The following is a 22,182-nucleotide window of genomic DNA, read 5'->3' as shown; positions in this document are numbered from 1 at the left end:
TAGTTATGATTTGATCTTGAGCAGAGAAATTGTGGGAATAACATTATTAATAATAATAAGCTACCTTAAATATTACAGTGTAATCTGATGTTAACCATACGCAGCCTATGCAGTTAATACAAATTTACTCATAGTTTATTCCATAGACATTGCATACATCGTCAGATATTTCTGGTATGAATGCATGGTGTCTAACTAAACCACATGGTCTGCATTGATTTCTGAATATGAATTGGAGTGGAAGCACTTTTCTGCCCCCCAGTGGCCAAGATTATTCCTGCATTCTTGAACAATGCTTTGTTCCATACACTGTAAAATGTAGAAACTGATAATAACGATTGAGTTGCGGCCATTCTCCTGCCGTATGGGTTTACAAAGCCACATGACTATAACCTCGCTGTCGCGTCGGTCCCAGGCTGCCAAGAGGTGAGGGAGGAGATGGTCAGTGCCTGCTGGTGTGGCCTGCTGGCAGCCCTGTCTCTCCTGCTGGATGCCAGGTAACGCACGCACGCACGCATGCACGCACGCACGCACGCACGCACGCACACACAGCGAGCTTAGAAACGCTAGATTAGATTCAACTTTATTGTCCTTGTGCAGAGTACAAGTACAGAGACACCGAAATGCAGTTAGCTTCTTACCAGAAGTGCAAAAAAAGCAGTAAGGTGCAAAGTGTGTACATGTAAGGAATAATATAGCTATTGCAGTGTGAACAGCATAGGCAGGTGTATACAGTTAAATATAGTATACCGTGAGGATATATACAGTATATGTACAGTACGTTATAAGAGCAGTATAGGTGATATACAGTTAAGGATATATACAGTGCATTATAAGATTACAAGAACAATAGGTGTAGATACAGTATGTACATTATATAAGTAAATAGGTGGGATATGAGATACTATAGAGAGTACATCAATTTGGGTTGTACAAATGCAGTGTGCATGACTATGCACATACACACTGCTGATGTGATCACTTAAAAGTTCTCTCCTTCAGTTATTTAGTCGTCTGTACAATCAGCTCCATATCGAAGTTACCATGTGTTCGTTAAGCAGATGCCTGTGTCTTCCTCCCCCTCCCCCAGCACGGACGAGACGGCCACGGAGAACATCCTGAAGGCGGAGCTGACCATGGCGTCGCTGTGCGGCCGCCTGGGGCTGGTGACGCCACGGGACGCCTTCATCACCGCCATCTGCAAGGCCTCGCTGCCGCCGCACTACGCCCTGACCGTGCTCAACAGCAACACCTCCAGCCTCTACAGCAAAGGTCTGTGTCTCTCTCTCTCTCTCTCTCTCTCTCTCTCAGCCTCTACAGCAAAGGTCTGCCTCTGTCTCTCTCTCTCTCTCAGCCTCTACAGCAAAGGTCTGCCTCTGTCTCTGTGCATCTCTGGCTTTGACTCAGCCTCCACTGTGAAGGTCTACCTCGATTGCTCCTCTCTCTCTCTGTCTTTGACTCAGCCTCTACAGCAAAGATCTACCTCGATTCTCTCTCTCTCTCTCTCTCTTTCTCTCGCTCTCTCTCTCGCTCTCTCTCTCGCTCTCTCTCTCTCTCTCTCTCTCTCTCTCTCTCTCTCTGCCTCTGCCTCTCTCTCCCTCTTTCTTTGACCCTGGGTGTAATTGTCTGTGAATGTGACGTTCACAACTCATTGGACTTACTTGTATTAAAGAAATGTCGGCCCACTACGCCCCAGTGTTAGCCTCCCCATCTTATTAAAAAGCCACGTTACAACAGTGTGAATCCTACGTCTTCTACAGCCTGTTTATACGGAAACACCCCAGGATAATGAGCCATCAGAGGGCACACGTTTTTACACCTTTTCATCCACACACATTATTTAATTGGTTTTAATTCACACTGGCACACACTTCACATCAATCACTTATGCAAAAAGCTTCTCACACACACACACACACACACACACACACACACACACACACACACACACACACACACACACACACACACACCTTCCCTAATTAAAACACTTGTATGTGCACTGATTAATGCACACACACACACACACACACACGACCATGGAGGTGCTTTCAAGGGAGTACACACAACCTATTTGCATACTCATTTTTTTTTTTCACAAGGCCAAAATTGGCACTGTGCCTGGCCTGTTTGCTTTCCTTGACCTTAATTAAGCGGACTCCTATCAAATTGTCCTATTTGTGATGCTACGAAAGTCTGTGGACGTTCAAGAGCCTGTAAACATGTTTGCAAACAATGTCTTCCTTGTATTGACTGTGTGTGTGTGTGTGTGTGTGTGTGTGTGTGTGTGTGTGTGTGTGTGTGTGTGTGTGTGTGTGTGTGTGTGTGTGTGTGTGTGTGTGTGTGTGTGTGTGTGTGTGTGTGTGTGATGACCGCAGCCTACTCCATCCAGGGCCAGACTGTGCAGATCATCAGTCCCTCTAGTGAGTCCCACCAGCAGGTTGTGGCGGTGGGACAGCCCCTCACAGCCCAGCCCCAGGGCACCGTGGTGGTGAGCCGCACACACACACACACACACAAATGCGCAGACACACATACTCTCTCACACTCACTGAGGCACTTACAATGGAAAATGTTCTGGAGATTTGGTTTAATTAGCCCAATTGTGTTGCTTAGTATGCAAATTTTAAGCGAATGTTAATTAGCCAGTGTCATTGTGAACATGTTATGTCTTCCCATTTGTTCTACCCTGGTTAGTGTTTCCTGATATCGGTTCACCTTAAAATACACTACTTTACATGACAACCTTTCTGACTCTATTCCCATGTCAGCCGGAACGTAATTCCAGTTTTTGAGTCCTCGTATCACAAAGGAAAGTGAGCTAGGGCAGCCAGAAGCAGAAAAGTCTTCTGTGACATTGTGGATTGACGGTGTTCCAAGAAGGCAACAGTGAGCTGGAGTTTGAGCCGTCATATCACAGAGGAAAGTTAGTGAGTGCAGCTAACCAGCAGATAAGGAATCCCTGAGGTCCTCTGTAGCCAAGCAAAGTCATAAGGATCAATATTTAAAATAATATGAAACGGAAAAGGCTTCCTTGAATGTTTCCAAAACTGTAAATTCACAGCGAGCTGAAACTTGCCTTCGCTACTTTATGCCGTAGAACTTCATCATGTTCGTCATGTTGAATGATACGATTGCATTCACCCTGTAGTATCGGCTGTGCCTATATCGCTGCAGCAGGGATTTAGTAAAGTATATTTATATTTGCTCAGAATTCACTGTATGCAACATGCATTTCTATTTACGTCATTTAAATGTGAGATGTTTTTACATCTGTTATCAGCCAGTGTTGTCTTACATTCTTTTGTTTTGTACAGTTTTTTATTAGTTGCTAGTTTTTATTAGATCTCCTATTTTCATGTCTCTGCATGTCATTTCCATCCACTGTTAAATACACAATGCACAGTGCCATTAAGTTAACAGGAGATGGTTCTTTATTAATCCCAGATGGGTCATTTGGATGTCGCAGCAGAAAGTACAGGATGTAGCAGAATTAAAATGAGATAGAGAATAGAACTACAAAGATATAAAATATAAATAAATAGAAAATTTCTCCATACTCACAATGAGAGTAATACAAAAAAAGACCAATATTTTTGGATGCAGTCATGGATTTTTTCTTTGTACCACAGCACAGCTACATTTCAAGAGGTTTTAAAAAGGTCCTCTGGATCTATATATAAAAACAGAAACACTTGAGAGCTCTCATATAAACAGTGGTACAATAGAGACTGTCCCTTTGACCAAGCTTTACTCAGGAAGTGATCTCTCAACGCCTGTTTGTTGACCCCACTGAGATGGCTGTCAATGACTCACAACTTGACAGCTTGTTGTACTGGCTAGATACATGAGCTCAAGCAAATGTACCTTCCTTGACTGTTGAAAGGCAATTTGAAACAATGCGAATGGTTAGGTCAGTGGTTTCCAACCTTTGCTTTCAGGTGTACATTTTTATCAAGACCTTTTGCTGACCACCTCATAAGCAACCGGTAAAAATAGATAAATGCGCACACACAGTGGCTGGGCAAAGAGTGCCAGCGTTCCCTTTCTAGACAAATATTACCGCTCTGCAAGAAGGCCATGGCCAGTGGGAAAAAGTGGAAATAAAAAGTCAGCAACTATGCTCCCAGTGGGTTAATTTAGCAAACACAAATCAACAAAAAACACCAATGGAATACATTTGATCAAATGCACAAAAGTGAATTAAAAAATATATATATTAAGCTATAATGCTATATATTTACTGAACAATATTTATAAAATGTCATCAATTATCTATATTATTTTTTTATATTATTAGTGTAAATGTGCCCAAGTCGGGAGTACCCCTGCGTACCACCAGCAGTATGTGTACCACAGGTTGAAAAACACTGGGTTAGGTAATCTAATGTGGTGTCTTCCTACTTTGTGTGTATTTAATTCAAATACTCCATAATTTAGAGCAAGGTAAGTGAAGCACTTGCAAAGCACTTGAATGTTATTGATTGTTGTGTATTTTGATGTGTTTGCATAGTATTCCTTCTTGACTGTGTGTGTGTGTGTGTGTGTGTGTGTGTGTGCGCGCGTGTGTGTCTCTCAGCTGACTGCTAAGAACATCCAGTGCATGCGGACCTTGCTGAACTTGGCCCACTGTCACGGTGCCGTACTGGGCACCTCCTGGCAGCTGGTCCTGGCCACGCTGCAGGTAATGCTCACACAACCCCTCTGTCCTTTCTCCCCATGCCCCACCCTCCCCCTCCTCACCACCACATGATGTGCTCCATGCAATGTATTCGCCATACACATTGGTTATTTTGACTAAGGTGCCCTAGGTACGATTTGACAGTTGTGTTACACAACTGTGTTTATAATAATGCATACCGACCACATTAAGTGGCACACATAACATCAAACGCACTTAAAAGCTGTATCCAGCAAGTGTGTTGCACCAGCAGTATCATCGTTTTCCTAATGGAGTTGGACCAGCCTTTTTAATGGTGTCTTGGCCCCTGCTAACGCTTGCCTCCCCCTCCCCCAGCACCTGGTGTGGATCCTGGGCCTGAAGCCTGGCCTCGGGGGGGCCCTGAAGCCCGGTCGGGCCGTGGAAGGACCCAGCACGGTCAGTGTCTCCATCTCAGCCACTCTGCATGTGTATGTGTGGAGTGACTGCGTTGTCAGGCACCAAACCCTTCACCCACTCACCCGTGTCTTTACTGTTATAGTACAAACTGTAACGTTCAACGGTCAACGGCACGTACACCAGTGAATATTGTAGTATGGTTCCCACTTGTTCCCGTCTAGCATGTAATAAAAAGCTGTGTCGGCACAAGCTGTCTCTGGGCTTGGCTTGAGTCACCGTACGAGTCAACATACGCACACACACCCGTGAACAAACTGTTGTTGTGTTTGCGTAGGTGTTGACCACAGCCGTAATGACGGACCTGCCCATCATCGCCAACGTCCTCTCCAGGCTTTTTGAGAGCTCACAGTAAGCATCGCCTCTTCATGGATAACGACGAATGGTCACAGCCTTTTCTGTCACGCCCTCTTCTTGACCAATGGTTGAGGGCTGACGGCCGGGGGTCGGTGGTTGTGGGCCAATGATTTTGGAGCAATGGTTATGGTTAACGGTTGTGGGGAATGGGTTCTGCTACGTGTCCTTCAACCAGGCAAAGGTAGAAAAAAACGTAGATGACCAACATTGTCTGGTGATTTGACGTTATCTTGTTTCGAAAGCATCAACATCGTCTTTTTTTTCCCCGGCTTCATAATAAACACTTTTTTTCCGATAAGCCTTAAAATCATCGGCTCATCTGGTAAGAACACCGACATATAGACAGCCGCCGGCCGGCTGAGTTCAAGCGCTGTGTGTTTGTGGCCCGCAGGTACCTAGACGACGTGTCTCTGCACCACCTGATCAACGCGCTGTGCTCTCTGTCCATGGAGGCCATGGAGATGGCCTACGGCAACAACAAGGTTGGCACGACGCACCGCCAGCCCTCACACTCGCCCTCCTGCTAATGCTGCTTACAAGAAAATGACTCCAAATGGTGTTTTCTGGCTCCGGCAAACCACTTAACGTTGTTCTGTGCAAAGATTATACAGTGCTGGGAATAAATGCCATGCTCTCAGAAACCATTAGGCTACAGTGTGATTTGCCCTTTTGGTAAAAGCAAGGCTTTTCTTTACTCTGTCGTTCACATTAATGTATTGGATCAATGCAAGATACTGGGGTGATTAATTCATACTGCCATAGTATCCGCGCTTTCCCATCTAACATGCCTCAAACCCTCAAGAAATCCAGTAAATCATTACTTTCTTTGACATCTTGCACATTCACTTTGTGGATGGGTTGTGGACAGCTTTTTTTTTAAATTATTTAAAAAAATTTTTTTATTTTTATTCAAAGCCTAGTATTGATCTTCTTGTGATGATGTTGTCATGTTAATTATCTTATATCATAATAGGATAATTGACCCATTTATCTGTAGTCTAACAGTCTATTTCCGTAGTGATGGGTGAACTTTGGTGTACTGTTACTGTTGTTTGGCCACTGTACAGTATATGCGCGCCTGCAGCACAGATGTACATAACCAGCATTCCACGAGAGAGAGAGGGCAGTGATCTTTGTATATATGTATTTATTTATTTGTTTATTTGCATTCTGTGTTTTCCTGTTGTGCCCCAGGAGCCCTCGCTGTTTGCGGTGGCTAAGCTGCTGGAGACGGGATTGGTCAACATGGATCGTATCGAGATCCTGTGGAGGCCTCTGACTGGTCACTTACTGGAGGTAAAGCCTCTCTCTCTTTCTCGCTCTCTCTTCTTTCTCAGTCTCTCTCTGTTTCTGTCTCTGTATCACTGGTGGTGTAATTTTTGTCAAACATACTGTTTTCGTATTTGTATATTTTCTTAATTGTGCTATTGATAGTGTGAAACAGTTTATAATGGCATAAAAGTATGGAATGGAAGTATGGAAGTATTGGACAACTGGTTCTAATGACCAAACAATGCCTTTCAAACCAAACAACAAATTTTCAACAACAAATCAAAGTTGTCTATCTGTTTGTCTTGTCTAATATGTCTGATATAATGATCTGGTCATCTTGTACTTGATTAATGTTGGTCTTCATCTACAGAACAACTCCCTCCGTTATGAAAGGTTGAATGTGTGTCACGAGTAAAATGTGATGCAAACGTTTTTTCTTCATCTTGTCTTTCTCCATCTCTCCTCTTTCCTGCTTCGCATGTGTTTTACAGAAGGTAAGCTGGGGTCCTCGACAATAAACTACTGCCCTGCTTTGCACTTGTGCTCGCGCTCTCTCTCTCTCTCTCGCTCTCTCTCTCTCTCTCCCTCTCTCTTGCGTGCACTCTCGCTTTCTCTCTCTCTCTCTCTCTCTCGTCCTCTCTAGCTCGCTCTCTTGCACCCTCGCTCTCTCACTCTCTCTCGCTCTGAATGTCTTTAAGTTCTTCAAGTTTTCAAGTCTTAGTTCAAGCTTCAAGTTCATCCTCCTGCGTCTTAACCCTTCCCGTCAGCATGTTGAGAGTTGTGTGGTTTTCATACTCTCTGTATTGCCTTGGCTCAGAGGCTTTGACCACATCTTGACCTAATCTCTCAAAATGTACACTATAGCCTTGGACTGTAGATGTACTACAGCTACAATGACCTCCCTCACACCTACACATTGAATCCTGCACCTTGCAAAAAGAATGATACTGACTCTTGCCAGCAAAGGATTGGGTTGGATCCTGTTGGCTACTCCTTATGAGAAACCAACAATTTGTTTACTTTAAACAGTTATTGACTGGCACATCGATAACAACAGTGGTGGTATAACTGCAGGCAAGCAAAAACAAACAGAAAAGACGATTATCTTGTCTTCGGAGCATCAGAGCTCTTTTATGCTCTTCTGAGCATAAAAACTCAAACACATCATTCAGATGTGAACCAGCAGGTTTGTGTGTGTAGGTCTGCCAGCACCCTAACTCCAGGATGAGGGAATGGGGGGCCGAGGCCCTGACAGCGCTCATCAAGGCCGGACTGGCCTACAAGCACGACCCGCCGCTGACACACAACCAGGTCAGTTCAACCACACAACCTCACGCTTCTGACAGCTCATTGGCTGAAAGGTCCCTTGTGATGCAACAGGAACACAAACATTAAAGGTGCGGTAGGTACGATTTGAGAGTCTTAAAGGGAAGGTCGGAAGAGGGCGATATTGTTTAACTAAACAACTAAAACAAGTCCCGTCAATAAGCAATCAAGATACTGTTATATGTCTACGAGTAAGACCATGAATCATACTTTAGAATATAGGCGTGGTAGAATAAACGGATCCATTTCATTCCCCTGAGAACCACAATATGCTTGGCTGAATGTACTTCTCTCGGTATACAAAATAAAACTAATAAAGGCTGATCCTGGGCCCATAAGAGCTTTATTCACTTCTTCCGAAATGCGTATTATTCCTCGACCGGTGTTTCGGCCGGCAGTGCAGGTCTTCTCTCGGCACACTCTCATATTGATCTCGCTCTTCCTGCTGACCAATTGAGTTGCATTTCATCCGAGCTCTCCAAAGAGCCTCCAACGCCCACCTGCCCCGATCCATAGGCAACGCTAGCAGGGTTGTGGTGCCCGCAGTGCTTTTAAGACCATGGAATTGTATTGGGACTGGGTAGCATTCAATACGTTGTGAATCTGTACTTTCGACAGCTTCTTCTTCTTGGCTCCGCTCCTTCTCTCTTAGAGAAGGACGAAACGCAAACACACCGAAACGCAAACACACGCTCATCTTATTTTTGTCTCCTTGTTTGTGAGACAACCAAAGATATGCATGTCTGCACATTTATTTTTACCAAATTATTATTTAGTAAGAAAATAAATGTGCTTGCATGCAATTCTTTGCATATACCAATTGAATTGTGGCGGTTAGGGATGGGTTAGAATATTTGATTATTCGATTATTCGTTCCCAAGGGTCAAAGCCGATTTTTAACATTTGGACCGTTAACATTTTTTCCCATTCAAATAAACAAGAATTAACAGACTGAACTAATGTTGGTTCTGTAGCACTATTCGTTTTTTTTATTACACAATACACAAGATATTACACAATACATAAGATATTAAGTGATTTCTTGCTGATGATCCATGGCTGCCTTTGTGAATGTCGGCACACCTCAAATAATTGATTATTCGTTCATACCACCCACTGATTATTCGATCATGAAAAATTTGAGTTATTCACATCCTGGCGGTATACTTTTCGGAAGCGTAAAGAGACAGATTTCACTTAAAATCTGCTCAAGGGTACCTAGATGTACCCTTGTTACATAAGTGCTTTGTTTTTGTACTAGGTAGATGACCCTTGCCTCTTCAATCTCATCGCACTTAATCAATACTGGCCCCTGTATGGTTCTTCAGCCTCAAAACACATCCATTTATGAAACATTTTCCCACCCTTTTTCTCAAATGTTTTCCCTCTCTTTCCCCACCATCCTAGCGGGTGCAGCTCCTGCTGCTCAGCCCCCTGAAGGAGTTGTCCAATGTGCTGCACGCAGACATCAGGCAGAAGCAGCTGGAGAGCGTGCTGCAGATCCTCCAGAGCCAAGGGGACAGCCTGGGGCCCGGGTGGCCCCTGGTCCTCGGGGTCATAGGGGCCATCCGCAACGACCAGGGGTGAGTGTAGAGGGGCAGAGGAAATCACGAGGATTCAGGAGGGGAGGGATGGTGGAGGACATGACACGACCAGTGGTCTCTGTTAATAAGTGGATATTTTAAAGGGGTTTGTACCTACATTATGTGTTGGTGCTTCACCCTGTTTTGGGAAGTGTCTTCACAGTTTTCTTTGTTTTGTCACCAATACATGCTTCATGTGGCTCTCGTCATTTGTTAGATATTTTGGTTGTCAATGTAAATGTTGTTCGTACCATTATTGCTTACATTGAGCTACACAAGCTAACTTGTATTGAATGATGAAAAACCCTGAGGACTCGGTGATCGTAACATTTTTGTTGTAGAAAAGTCGACACGTCTGTGTTTTCTACTGCTAATGTATAACACATAAGTTTCACACCAGCACCCTAACCACTATGTTTTCCCTTGCTTCACCCTCCCCTACCCAGGGAGTCCTTGATCAGAACAGCCTTCCAGTGCCTCCAGTTGGTGGTGACAGACTTCCTACCCACAATGCCTTGCACGTGCCTCCAGATCGTGGTGGACGTGGCCGGCAGCTTTGGCCTTCAGAACCAGGAGCTCAACATCAGCTTGACATCCATCGGCCTGCTGGTGAGATGAGACATGTGTCCACTAGCCGAGCAACAACAGATCTAGTCGTAGCAGTAGAAGAAGAAATATAGGTGTTTACCGGAGGTATAGCCAACTGAATGGTTTTGGTTGAATTCCCATTGTTCTCACATTGGGAATTGAGCAAGCCATACCATAAACCCCTTACTGCTCCTGAAGGACATGTTTCCTGTATCATTCTTTAGATGCACACTCCTGCTTACTGACCAAATCCAACTATATATGTGTTCCATCATCCACTCTGCTATGATTCCTGTTGCACAAATGGTTGCCCGGGAGATGACCTACTGAAGGGCTGACACCGCAGTTGTGAACCTGCCTGAATGGTCAAAATGATTCAGAGGTTCATCACAACTGAGACACTATGGAGAAAATAATGTTCCTGCACAAAACACCTTTTGTGCAGTCTTGTCGCCAAATCAATGTTGCATTTTTTACAGCGCGCTGGTTAATTATCCTGGCCTTCACCATAGATATTTTATACAAATTCTGTACAGTATTGAAGATGTGCAAGGCCCATTATCGACCTTTGGTCTCATGGCTTTCCTTTTATTCATAAGCCTTGTGAGATTCCATTATGGTAATAAGATAGCGATGCTGCCCGAGGCCTTTCTCCCACCCCTTGCTTCAACGAATCCCACTCCTTCTCTAAATGAGTGTTTTTCAAATTCAGAGATGCGTGTCGTGTATTGAGCCGGATGAGGGTTAGGCGTCGCGCTCAGGGACGCCCACAAGTGAGGCTGCGGATATGGTGGATCAAACCCAAAACCTATCCGGGGGCCTTAGGGAGTCAAACTCCCTAGCTTCTACACAAAACCATCCCGCCTCTTGTCATGTGAACATTGCATACGGATGTCTGCGGCTCCCATTAAAATATGCTTATTTTTTCCGCGTTATTTTCATCCTTCACCTCTCTCCTGCCCCGCCTCCGCAGTGGAACATCTCGGACTACTTCTTCCAGCGGGGCGAGGCCATCACCCTGGACCTGGAGCGGGAGGAGGCGGCGGTGCAGAAGCAGGCCCGGGAGCGCGGCGAGACCCTCAACCGGCCCTTCCACCCGGCGCCGCCCTTCGACTGCCTGTGGCTGTGTCTGTACGCCAAGCTGGGCGAGCTGTGCGTGGACCTGCGGCCCGCCGTGCGCAAGAGCGCCGGCCAGACGCTGTTCTCCACCATCGCGGCCCACGGCACGCTGCTGCAGCAGGCCACCTGGCACGTGGTGGTGTGGAAGGTAAGGTGCCTTGCGACGCCTCGGCGTTCGGTCCTCCGTTGTCGTCGAGGGCTTCGGGTTCGGTTTGAAGACGTTATCGTCGCCCCCCCTTTTCCGTTTGCGCCGCAAACACGCAAACGAGACAATGAACACAAAGCGTTATAAACAACACGGCAAACTCAGACAACAATCGACGGGGGAACCGTTGAAAACAGCAACGTTTGGTGGACAGTCAACGGAGCGTGGCCGTAGGGTTCCAGGTGACCGTGTTGTGTTCTACCGCTCGTTCCATCAAATAGAAGACTTGAACTCTGAACCTCCGTCTCCCAGGTGCTGTTCCACCTCCTGGACTGCGTCAGGCGCTCCTCCACCACCGCTGACAAGGAGAAGATCGAGTCCGGGGGCGGGAACATACTCATCCACCACTCCCGCGACACGGCGGAGAAGCAGTGGGCGGAGACCTGGGTGCTGACGCTGGCGGGCGTGGCGCGCATCTTCAACACCAAGAGATACCTGCTGCAGCAGCTCGGTGCGTATTCCACAGAGGGTCTTATCTTAGCAGGGGGCTTCATCTGGTGAAGGTGATATGTGATAGGTGATGGGTATGCTGTTGCTTATCTGAAGGTCACTTATTAAGAAATATATCTTGGTTGTTGAAGTAGCAGGGTGTCTATCTGGGAAAGGTCTGTTGAACTTTAAGGAGGCAAACTCACAAATATCTAAGGTAATATTCGTGACATTTCCCCCTCTGAAAACATCTTTGCCTTTTAGATTTTATCGAGCAATTTTAATTTGTAGATTGCATTAATCTCTGCATACTTGGTACTACTACTGCACACCACTGACTATTCTAATCTCTCCCCCCTCCCTCCCTCCCTCCCTCCCTCCAGGGGACTTCTTCAAGGCCTGGGAGGTTCTGCTGGACCACATCCAGTCCGCCGCCCTCAGCAAGAACAACGAGGTCTCCCTGGCGGCCCTCAAGAGCTTCCAGGAGATCCTGCAGATCGTCACGCCCGTCAGAGACTCGGACCGGCCCATGGACGCCCTGGCCTCCCTGGGGGTCCCCCCCGTGCTCATCGACCCCCTCTCCGCCTCCGGCCCGGGCAGACCCCTGGTGCGCTCCGATTCGCTGGTGGAGCGGCTGACGCGCTACAACGGCGCCGAGCTGCAGGCCCCGCCCCCGGGCGAGGAGTCGGCGCTGGAGGACTCGGCGCTGTGGTGGTCCGCGTGGAACACCTGGTTCCGGACGGGCACGGACAGCACGCGGCCCCCGCCCGCAGCCGGGGCCGGCGCCGCCGCCGCCCCGGAGAAGCACTCGTTCGTGCCCAGCCAGCCCTTCCTCACGGCCCTGGTGCAGATCTTCCCGGCGCTCTACCAGCACATCAAGGCGGGCTTCAGCATGGACGACCTGCGCAAGCTGGGGGTGATCCTGCACGGGGCCGTGTCGGTGCCCATCAGCAGCGACGCCTCGCCCTTCATCCTGCCCTCCTACACCGAGGCCGTGCTCACCAGCCTGCAGGAGGCCGTGCTCACCGCCCTGGACGTCCTGCAGAAGGTAACCGGGGCCCCTTCATTTTTTTGGGGGGGTCCCCTCTTCGGAGGGGGCCGATATCCATTTAATGTGAGACCACCTTCCCGTGCTAATTTCTAGCCCTACTGTTTTACATTTTACATTTTTCTAGCCCTAATTATTTACATAACTTGAATATTAGTTATTGGTATAAACAGGCTTGAGCCTCCCAACTTGCGATCACAAGTTGGAGTGATTCAAATGACTTGCACGTGTCTCGGGTTGAAGCTGTGCTATGGGAGAAGTGGCATCGGGGATGCAGTGCGTTCACTGAATGTCATCTTTCAGTGAAGATGGAATTCGGTGAAGGCGCACATCACCTCAATGCAGTTAGTAATACATGAAAGGAATGCATGAGGTGAACTAGCTGTATAATATACTTTGGCACTGAATAATTCCTCACTCAGGAGATAAGTTCTCCGTTAAAGTAGGAGGCCACTTGCACCATAACTGAACAAAACGCGACGTCCTTATATCACAGAATTATTGTTTTCATAATTAGAATTTTTTTGTGTTGGACTTTTCTTATTTTCATGTTAATCAATTAGATCATAAGACTGTAAGCCTGCCCCGGTTGAACCAGTTGTGTTCATTCCTTCATTGTTTCTCTCTCTCTCAATCTGTCTCTCTCTCTGTTCCCTTCTCTCTCACTCTCTTGCTCTCTCTCTCTCTCGCTCTCTCTCTCTCTCACTCTCTCCCTCGCTCTCTACGCATTCTCTCTTACTCTTTCTCTCTCACTTTCTCTTTCTCGCCATGCTCTCGTTCTCTCTCTATCGCTCCCCCCCTCCCCATCTCTAACTCTGCTTCTCTTTCTCTCTCTCTCTCTGTCTCTCTCCCTCCCTCTCTCTCTCTCTCTCGCTCCCCCCTGCTGCAGGCCATCTGCGTGGGCCCTGAGAGCCTGCAGGTCATGTACCCGGCCATCTTCCAGCAGCTCCTGCTCTTCGTGGAGTTCTCCTGCAAGCCGCCCCAGTACGGCAAGATGGAGACCAAGCACGTGGCCAATGCCAAATACAACCAGGTAGGGGAGCTGGGAACACGGTGGGGGGGCCCCAGGGACCGGGAAGGGGAATAAGACACTTCCTGTTGAGCCCATCTCTCTCCCTCTCCCTCTCTCCCTCTCCTCTGACTCCTCTGTCTATTTCCGTCTATGTACTCTGTGTGTGAGTCACAGTCCTTCTCCGTCCAGCTTATCGCTAAAGAAAACAACGTACCTCCGGTTCACCGGTCAAGGCATCGCGTGGCATTCCCGCCTGCCCGCCCACACACACACACACGCACACGCACGCACGCACGCACGCACACAGCACACTGCCGAAGTGCTGGGCACTGTGCGAGACACGAGATCCAGTAGATGTATGGTCTCTCCCTCGTGTTACGGACTTCCTTTGACGCTGTACCATAGTGAAGTGCCAGCGAGATGTACCTGTTTGCGTCATTAAGCTGATGCTCTCATCCCAAGCTACTCCCAGTGAATTATAGCAACGTGTCATTAAGGAACCAGTAGGGGTGAGGCATATTGTGCACGGATGCCTACAGGGAGACTGTGGATTCGGTTTGTAAAGTGTCTTCGCTTCAAACACAAAAGAGAACATCATTTCGTTTCCACAGGGAGGGAGCACGGTTCCTCGGGTTTGATTGCCTTATTCATTAGAAAACAGAATATCTTCAATCAAATTCTCTTCCATTGTTACTTACTTAACATAGAAGCCTTTGCTCGTCTTGGGTTGTTTTTTTACTTCCCTCGTTGTTCCCCCAAAGAGACCAGAACATCCCGTTTGTGTTTTTTATTTGATGAATTTATCAATTTGTTTTTATGAATAAATACAAGTGTCTCTTCCAGCAGCTGCAGGGCTGACATCAGCTTTGTCTTGGCTCTACCTTTAACCACTTGATGTGCTTGAAAGCAAACGAATGCTAGCGCTATACACGCTCCTGAAAACCCCCGTCCCGTTGGCCTCTGAGCCATGTAGGTCAGTTCATGTATCAATCACGCACAGATCTTCACCGCGTGGACATGTGTTGGTTTGAGAGGTTTACCCAAAGCCCTCAGTTGAAGTCCAAAACACGCCCAAACAGATGTTCCGGGTGGTCGCTGGCTCCCGGAGACGTTGTGTGTTTCTGGTCAGGCATTTGCGTCCTTTTGGGTCATGATCCAACAGTTACTCCTCAATGTGTTCCAGACCCATCCGTCCTAGACCATAACCACCCCCCCCCCCCCCTTTGCACATCTTCCCTGTTTAATGGAGGTCTTCTCTCGTTTTGTGTTTCTCTGGGACTGACTCGCGGGACGATTTGAAATCATTTTAATAGATCCAACTGTTTGCTCCGGTGAGTTCCACCACATGACACAGCCCCCCAAACCCCCCCCCCTCCCCTCCATCTCTCTATTAGTATTGACCTACCACTAATCGCTCTGTATGGTCGGCTAGCTGTATCTACCGCACTACCCTCCGCGGGTACTGGTTTGTTTCACTGCATGGTAGGCTTTTGTTTTTGTATGTCTCGCCTACATTGCTCACCCACTCACAGATACTAGTGTACCCCGGCTGCCGCCAAGGCGATGATGCGTTTCCTGTTCCTGTGCACAGCTACACGTGTCCGGTGTTTTCCCCCCCCCGTCTTAATTTTGGTTGTGTTTGGGTGGTGTCACATGTGCCCATTTTGTTCTGTTGTGTTCTCATTAGGGATGGGCGATAATGACTAGTTGTAAATTAGGATTGGTTGTTTTTATTGTTTTCGGCTGTGACTTATTGTGATGATGAGTAATGCATCCTAGAATTGTCACACGATAATGTTTTAGTAAACTAGAACTGGTAGAATCCAAATTCCCCCCTTTTTTGAAGTACATCATGAACATCCGTGAAGTCATGTTGTACTCAGATATCATAGCTTCCATTTGTTCTTATATGTAGTAAGATTTCCTATCCTACCGATTTCATCAGTCCCATGTCCAGTGTCCCATGGTTATCATGATGATGGATGTAATCCTCTCCTATCGCCCAACCCTAATGGTCATGCTTAAAGACACACTTTATAACAGTGGGTTGTTGTAGCCATTGTTGCATTTATTAAAATTATATAGCGGCAACAAATAACAAAAATCAAATTTACTTTGTGCAAATAAAAGTAGATATCTGTAAGCGTCGAAGCTCTGCCCAGCCAGAGTGTGTCTTTTAATGCTGCTTTGAATGTGGGCTTTGACTTATAGCGAGAGATTAACTACTTCTCCTGCTCTGTTTGGAAGGCCCTCTGTAATCACTGCTGTTTTCTGCTGCCTTCTGCAGGCGGAATGGGTTGCCTTAAACTACGTGCCCTTTGCTGAGCGCTCCTTGGAGGTGGTGGTGGACCTGTACCAGAAGACCGCCTGCCACAAGGCCGTCATCAGCGAGAAGGTCCTGCAGAACATCGTCAAGGTACTGTTCTGGTTCAAGTTATTGAATTATTTGTCAAATGCGCAATATAACAGGCAAGCAGTCATAGCTGGCAATGACATTTTTGTGTCCCACGTTCTCCTTAACAATGCAAACATTTTAATAAAACTAGAATATATGTACAGTATGTATATATATATATATATATATATATATTAAATTGTAGAATGCCTAGCCTAGTCCGGTTGAAACATGGAAGTCTACGTCCTCCGTAATCTCGGAGTGAATGCGATGATCTCTGAACTATAAGGCATGGAATAATATTTTTGTCTTTTACTCTTTCTCTCTTCCATTGGCTACATGGGCTGCTAACGTAGCCAGTGCTTTGCATCACTCGTCCTGCCTATATAATCTGACAGGCAGGCTGCCTGAAGGCTTCTTCAGCCCAAGCTACCATGTGCACAGTGGTTTGTCATAACATACTCTAACTGAAGGGCGTCTTGTGTTGAATGTATCGCCCTGAGTTTTACAGTGTTGTCTCTTCCGTCCTAACCTCTTCTAATGCACTGACATTGAGAGTGAACCCTTTAGTGGTGCTCTTAGACGCGGCTTCAGGAAAGCGGCAGGCTTCCCAGCACCGTAAAGTAGGATGTCTCAAAGTGTTTTGATAGGTCAACAGTAGAAGGTGAACTAGAGAGCAGTTGAGTTAAAATGAAACCTTGCCAAGTGCCGTATCCCTCTGTAGCTGAATTGAGGAAAAAGTTGACCTTTTATTGACACATCTATATGAAACATTGTATGCTCTCTCCCCTCTCTCTTCCCCTTCTTATCTGAACCCTGCCCAGACCCTGAGGATACCCCTGGGTCTGAAGTACTCCTGCCCGTCGGAGACCACCTGGCAGCTGGCCGTCTCGTCCCTGCTCAAGGTGCTGTCCATCGGGCTGCCGGTCGCGCGCCAGCACTCCTCCTCCGGGAAGTTTGACACCATGTGGCCGGAGCTGGCCCACGCCTTCGAAGACTTCCTGTTCACAAAAAGGTGCGTTTCACACACGGCCCCGACGCAGTGTTTTTAGGTCGAGGGGCAGGGCAGTCTTCTAGGGGTGAGGGCGTTTGACTCGTAGCAGAAGGGGTTGTGGGTTTGAACCCCGAGAGCCACGGTCTTACCTGTAAACCGGTCACCTACTTCTTAGTATAAAAAGATCCCAATGTTACTAAATGGTAATGGTTTAGAATACATGAAGGGGATGTTTGGAGCAGCGTGGTGATGGCTTTTGTGCGTGTCGGTCCTTCTACAGCAGCCCTCCGGATAACTTATCCATCCAGGAGTTCCAGAAGAACGAAGGCATCGACGTCGAGGTAAAAGCCGGTACCCGTGTGAACCCGGGTCAGCCCTCTGCTACGCCGGGGCTGGCGTTGACTCTGATGCCCTCTCTGCCCTCTCTGCCCCTGCCAGGTAGTGCAGCTGATCAGCACGGAAGTGCTGCCCTTCGCCAACTTCATCCCCAAAGACTTTGTGGGCCAGATCATGACCATGCTCAACAAGGGCTCCATCCACTCCCAATCCTCCTCCTTCACGGGTACGAGAGCGACGCTCCGCGCGGTATCGCATGACACGCAGCTCACCCGTAGCCCATCGTAGGCTGGCGCTAAAAGCTCCGGGTTCCCCTCTTCTCTTGCAGAGGCGGAGATCGACGTGCGGATGCGGGAGGAGTTCTCCAAGGTGTGCTTCGAGACGCTGCTGCAGTTCTCCTTCAGCAACAAGGTGTCCACCCCCCAGGAGGGCTACATCTCCCGCATGGCCCTCTCCGTGCTCCTCAAGAGGTCCCAGGACGTGCTGCACCGCTACGTGGAGGACGAGAAGCTCAGTGGCCGCTGTCCCCTGCCCAGGTATGGCTCTGTCCTAGTCAGCACCCCCCCCCCCCCGCTTTGTCTGTTAGTGGCGTGTCCTCGCTACACTGGCTCCCAGCAAGGGGACCAGGTGGGTCGTGGATTGGCCACAATAAGCGTGGTTAGAAAGGTTGTTTATTTTTCTGAGAGGCATGCATGCCCATTCTGATTCACCGCATCTTTGGTATGCTTAAATGATGCAAAGGGGAATACTATATTGAAGAGAGAAGACGTGGAGAATGTTATTCATCAGTTCTGACACGGTAATGAGATGATTTGTTTGTATTGTGTGTTATCATCTCAAAACGCAGTGAGAAATTCACTGTGGAGTCTTAAGGAATTTCTAAATGCATTTCTTTGGTCTTTTCTTTATCTGGGACCTGCTGTTCTGTGTTCAGCTCACAGTGGTGCTTTCTGTCCGTCTGTCTGTTCTTTTCAGGCAACAGGTGACTGAGATAATCTTTGTCTTGAAGGCGATCAGCACGTTGATGGATTCACTGAAAAAGACCCAGCCGGAAAACGGTGAGTTTGAAAATTGGCCGTTGAATTAAGTTGATGGGGAGAACGAGTAGAGGCGACAGAGAAAGAGAGCGAGAGATTTGAAAAATAGAATTTCAGATAAATATGCCATCGCACAATGGGAACCGATTTTCAAAATGCTTTTGATTTGTGAAAGCCTATTCGTGTTTATTTACCCAATAAAGTCGCCTGATGGGAAACTTTCAATAACAAAAAAAACTCCACAGAGATATCGCTTTGAACCGTCCTTGAAAGAAGCTTTTCTGTCCTACACAAAGGAAGAGAAAAAAACACCACAATCCTGTACGCTAAAGTCAATTTTTTGATTGCTTTCGATTCACATTTCATGTTCTCCTCCCCCCTCCTCCTCCTCTGTCTCCTCCTCCCACCATCCTCTCCCCTTTCCTTAACCTCCTCCACCTCTGTCTCCTCCTCCCACCATCCTCTCCCCCTTCTTTAACCACCTCCTCTTCCCACCATCCTCTCCCCCTTCCTTAACCACCTCCTCCTCCTCCTCCCTTCACCTCCTCCTCCTCTCCTCCTTCCTTCACCACCTCCTCCTCCTCCTCCTCCTCCGTGTGCTGGGCCTCCAGTGGACGGGGGTATGTGGGCCCAGGTGATCGCCCTGTACCCCACCCTGGTGGAGTGCATCCCCTGCTCCTCGTCGGAGGTGGGCCTGGCCCTGAAGGAGGCCCTCGGGCCCTTTAAAGACTTTATGCAACCCCCCGTCTCCAGAGTCCACAACGGGGAGTCCTGACCAGGCTAGCCCGGCTTTTCTATCACGTGGGCGGGGGCTGGTTGGCGTTTCTGTTTCCTTTTCTACAACGGAGCATTCATGAATGTCTTTCTTGACCCGATCCCACACTGGCTCATGCGCTCGTACACACACACACACACACACACACACACACACACACACACACACACACACACACACACACACACACACACACACATATACATGCGCGTGCACACATACAGGTATACACAAACGCAAACACACAGGTATACACACACACAAACACACACAGGTATACACACACACAAACACAGGTATAAAAACATGCAAACACACAAACACACCACACACAGGTATACACACACACACACACACACACACACACAGGTTTGTGTATACACACACGCAAACACACACTACCCACATCATGTGGACAGACTCTGAATCCGAAGTGACCCGCGGCCGAGTCAGACGTGAAGGCTGCTCGTACCGCACTGACATCTCTGACGACTTGATCTACTAAAACACAGAGGACTCCGCCTCTCTCACTCCACCCGCTCACACTGAGAAAAGAAACTCACTCCAGCACACCCCGAGTCATGGGGCCAGAAAAAAGAGAAAAACCCAGTGTGTCCTTTGGAGATTTGGTTTATTTTTTCCCTACTGAGGAAACTATGTACAGTGTGTGGTGTGGTGGTCATGATGTAATTAAATTAAAACAAAATTAATAATAATGATAATAATAATGATACTTGGGCTTTACTGATCGAACAGAGACTTTTGCACCATTTTCAACCATGTGGGATTTATGCAAGAGAAGAAGCAGTGTTTACTGTCACATTCCATGTCATCATTGGTCAGCCATTGGAGGAAGGGATGTTCTTGTCTGCGTAAAATAAATGGGACAGTTCTACGAACAACTTGCCATGTTTGCGTGATTGTGAACTATTGCTATTTGTTTGGCTGTGGTGTTTTGCATACAGACACCTTCATCAAAGTGTTTTTATTATTGCATTTAATATTATCAATGGAAAATGCAGTCTAAACAAGACTGCATTTTCTTGTTTAAACAAGAAATCTCATCAATAGCGCAATTAACAGTTTGGCAGTGTTCATTTGCAGAGGGTAGGCCTATTCATTAATGGATTTATCCAATGGTTGTTTGCATGATGAATTGCATACCGACGTGTTACAATAACACTGCTATTAATTTAATCTGAGAAAGGTTATGAAGGTGAATCAACATCCAAACACTGTGAACAATATACAACATTTCACTAGTACGGCACAATATTGCAACATCTTATAAAATAAATAAATAAAAGATATATTTAAATGCATGCATTATTGGATCCTTTTTACAATTGCTCTGCAGAAAAATATTTGTAGCTTTCCCAGGTCATCACCAGAGGTTAGGATTTAAACTCGTGGATTGCAAATATTCAGGTATGCGTGCCGCTGGTATCTCGTCATACTAAAACATAATTCACCATCGGATTTTCTACACGGCTCATTTTCAAACTGGACATACGGTGGTGTAACGAAGCCAAAGGCGGGCGTGGATGCTGTTGTCTTTCAGGTCATGTGAGGGAAAGGACCGCGGGTTGTCTGGGTGAGCTGGGGGAAACGGTGAGAGGAGGAGGTGGTGGTGGAGGAGGAGAAAGGGGGAGGTCTGCTTTGGGCGGGGTTTCCTCTCGTCTAGTATTTCAAGTCTGCTCTCTGAAGAAGGGGAAGAATCTGGTGCAAGGACTTGTGGGAATGTTGCTGTTCTATCGGAGCTGAAGCCGAAGTCATTTTATGTTGAGGGAATTTTTTCTTTTTTTGTACATTTCTTGCGTTTTCTCGATGATTTTTCTTCTCGATGATCCCGACTCCTGCGGTGGACCATGTACTGGCTGAGGTAGTAGTTTGTGCTGTTGGTTGGGTTGAGACACTGCCCGCTATGGAGATGACTGCGCAAGCTACTGCCTTGCCAGTGCTGGTGTTGTACTACAACTGAAGAATGTTATGCGCGTTTCAGGTAACCCTAGCTCATAGTATTCCCGAGGTTTAAAACTCATCTGTATGGAAAAATAAATATTTTTTTTAAATATATAATTCGCCTTTTAATCTGCCTTTTCCTGTACAGTAACGTATAGAGTCGTCCGTTAAACAGCAGCATTTGTAACTGTATCATGTGTCATCAAATAAAATTGGTTTTATCCATTGGAAAAGCTTGTCTTATGTATGCAACTTTGGTGACCACATTGCATGACACGATGGACAATCTGTGCAGACTCGACTTTGAGTTGGTTTGATTTTTGCTTCAGATCATGTTGAAGAATGCTCTTTCATAATGGAGAGAAAAAAATAAACCTTTATTTTCAGTATTGGAATGCAACTCGTTTTAAACATTCTTGTTTAAGTCGATAGAAGTAACGTGCCATCGGACAGAGCATCGAACCGATTATCAGGCATGGCGGGTTTAGTAGAAAGCATGTAGGTCATTGGGCTGTTTCTTATGGTAAGAGGATCGTGAATTGTAACGTTATCCCGGTCTACCGCAACGCAATTTCCGGGCCGTTACTTACTATGTACGTCTACGCCAGTTAACCGTTCCCGGAGCAAA

General features: G+C 46.9%; 1 protein-coding gene across 2 annotated transcripts in view; it reads left to right on the top strand.

Moving 5' to 3' along the window:
* Positions 1-20,845, top strand: part of mon2 (MON2 homolog, regulator of endosome-to-Golgi trafficking) — a 40,570-nt gene extending 19,725 nt beyond the window's left edge. The window contains exons 13-35 of one of the 2 annotated variants that reach the window (XM_084477681.1): positions 416-497; positions 1,091-1,272; positions 2,379-2,491; positions 4,580-4,684; positions 5,018-5,098; positions 5,394-5,467; positions 5,865-5,955; positions 6,668-6,769; positions 7,946-8,056; positions 9,479-9,654; positions 10,101-10,263; positions 11,216-11,509; positions 11,819-12,017; positions 12,379-13,043; positions 13,933-14,076; positions 15,369-15,386; positions 16,343-16,471; positions 17,275-17,465; positions 17,725-17,785; positions 17,883-18,006; positions 18,109-18,316; positions 18,756-18,838; positions 19,429-20,845. In XM_084477681.1, coding sequence (XP_084333807.1) covers positions 416-497; positions 1,091-1,272; positions 2,379-2,491; positions 4,580-4,684; positions 5,018-5,098; positions 5,394-5,467; positions 5,865-5,955; positions 6,668-6,769; positions 7,946-8,056; positions 9,479-9,654; positions 10,101-10,263; positions 11,216-11,509; positions 11,819-12,017; positions 12,379-13,043; positions 13,933-14,076; positions 15,369-15,386; positions 16,343-16,471; positions 17,275-17,465; positions 17,725-17,785; positions 17,883-18,006; positions 18,109-18,316; positions 18,756-18,838; positions 19,429-19,592 — 3,560 coding nt within the window. In that variant the 3' untranslated portion in view covers positions 19,593-20,845. The remainder of the gene's footprint in view (positions 1-415; positions 498-1,090; positions 1,273-2,378; positions 2,492-4,579; positions 4,685-5,017; positions 5,099-5,393; positions 5,468-5,864; positions 5,956-6,667; positions 6,770-7,945; positions 8,057-9,478; positions 9,655-10,100; positions 10,264-11,215; positions 11,510-11,818; positions 12,018-12,378; positions 13,044-13,932; positions 14,077-15,368; positions 15,387-16,342; positions 16,472-17,274; positions 17,466-17,724; positions 17,786-17,882; positions 18,007-18,108; positions 18,317-18,755; positions 18,839-19,428) is intronic. The other variant, XM_084477682.1, reaches the window with a different exon arrangement.
* The last annotated feature ends 1,337 nt before the right edge of the window (positions 20,846-22,182 follow it).

Source organism: Micromesistius poutassou (genome assembly GCF_964030765.1).
Source record: "Micromesistius poutassou genome assembly, chromosome: 13".
NCBI classification, from domain to species: domain Eukaryota; kingdom Metazoa; phylum Chordata; class Actinopteri; order Gadiformes; family Gadidae; genus Micromesistius; species Micromesistius poutassou.
This window is presented reverse-complemented; position numbering and strand designations above follow the sequence as displayed.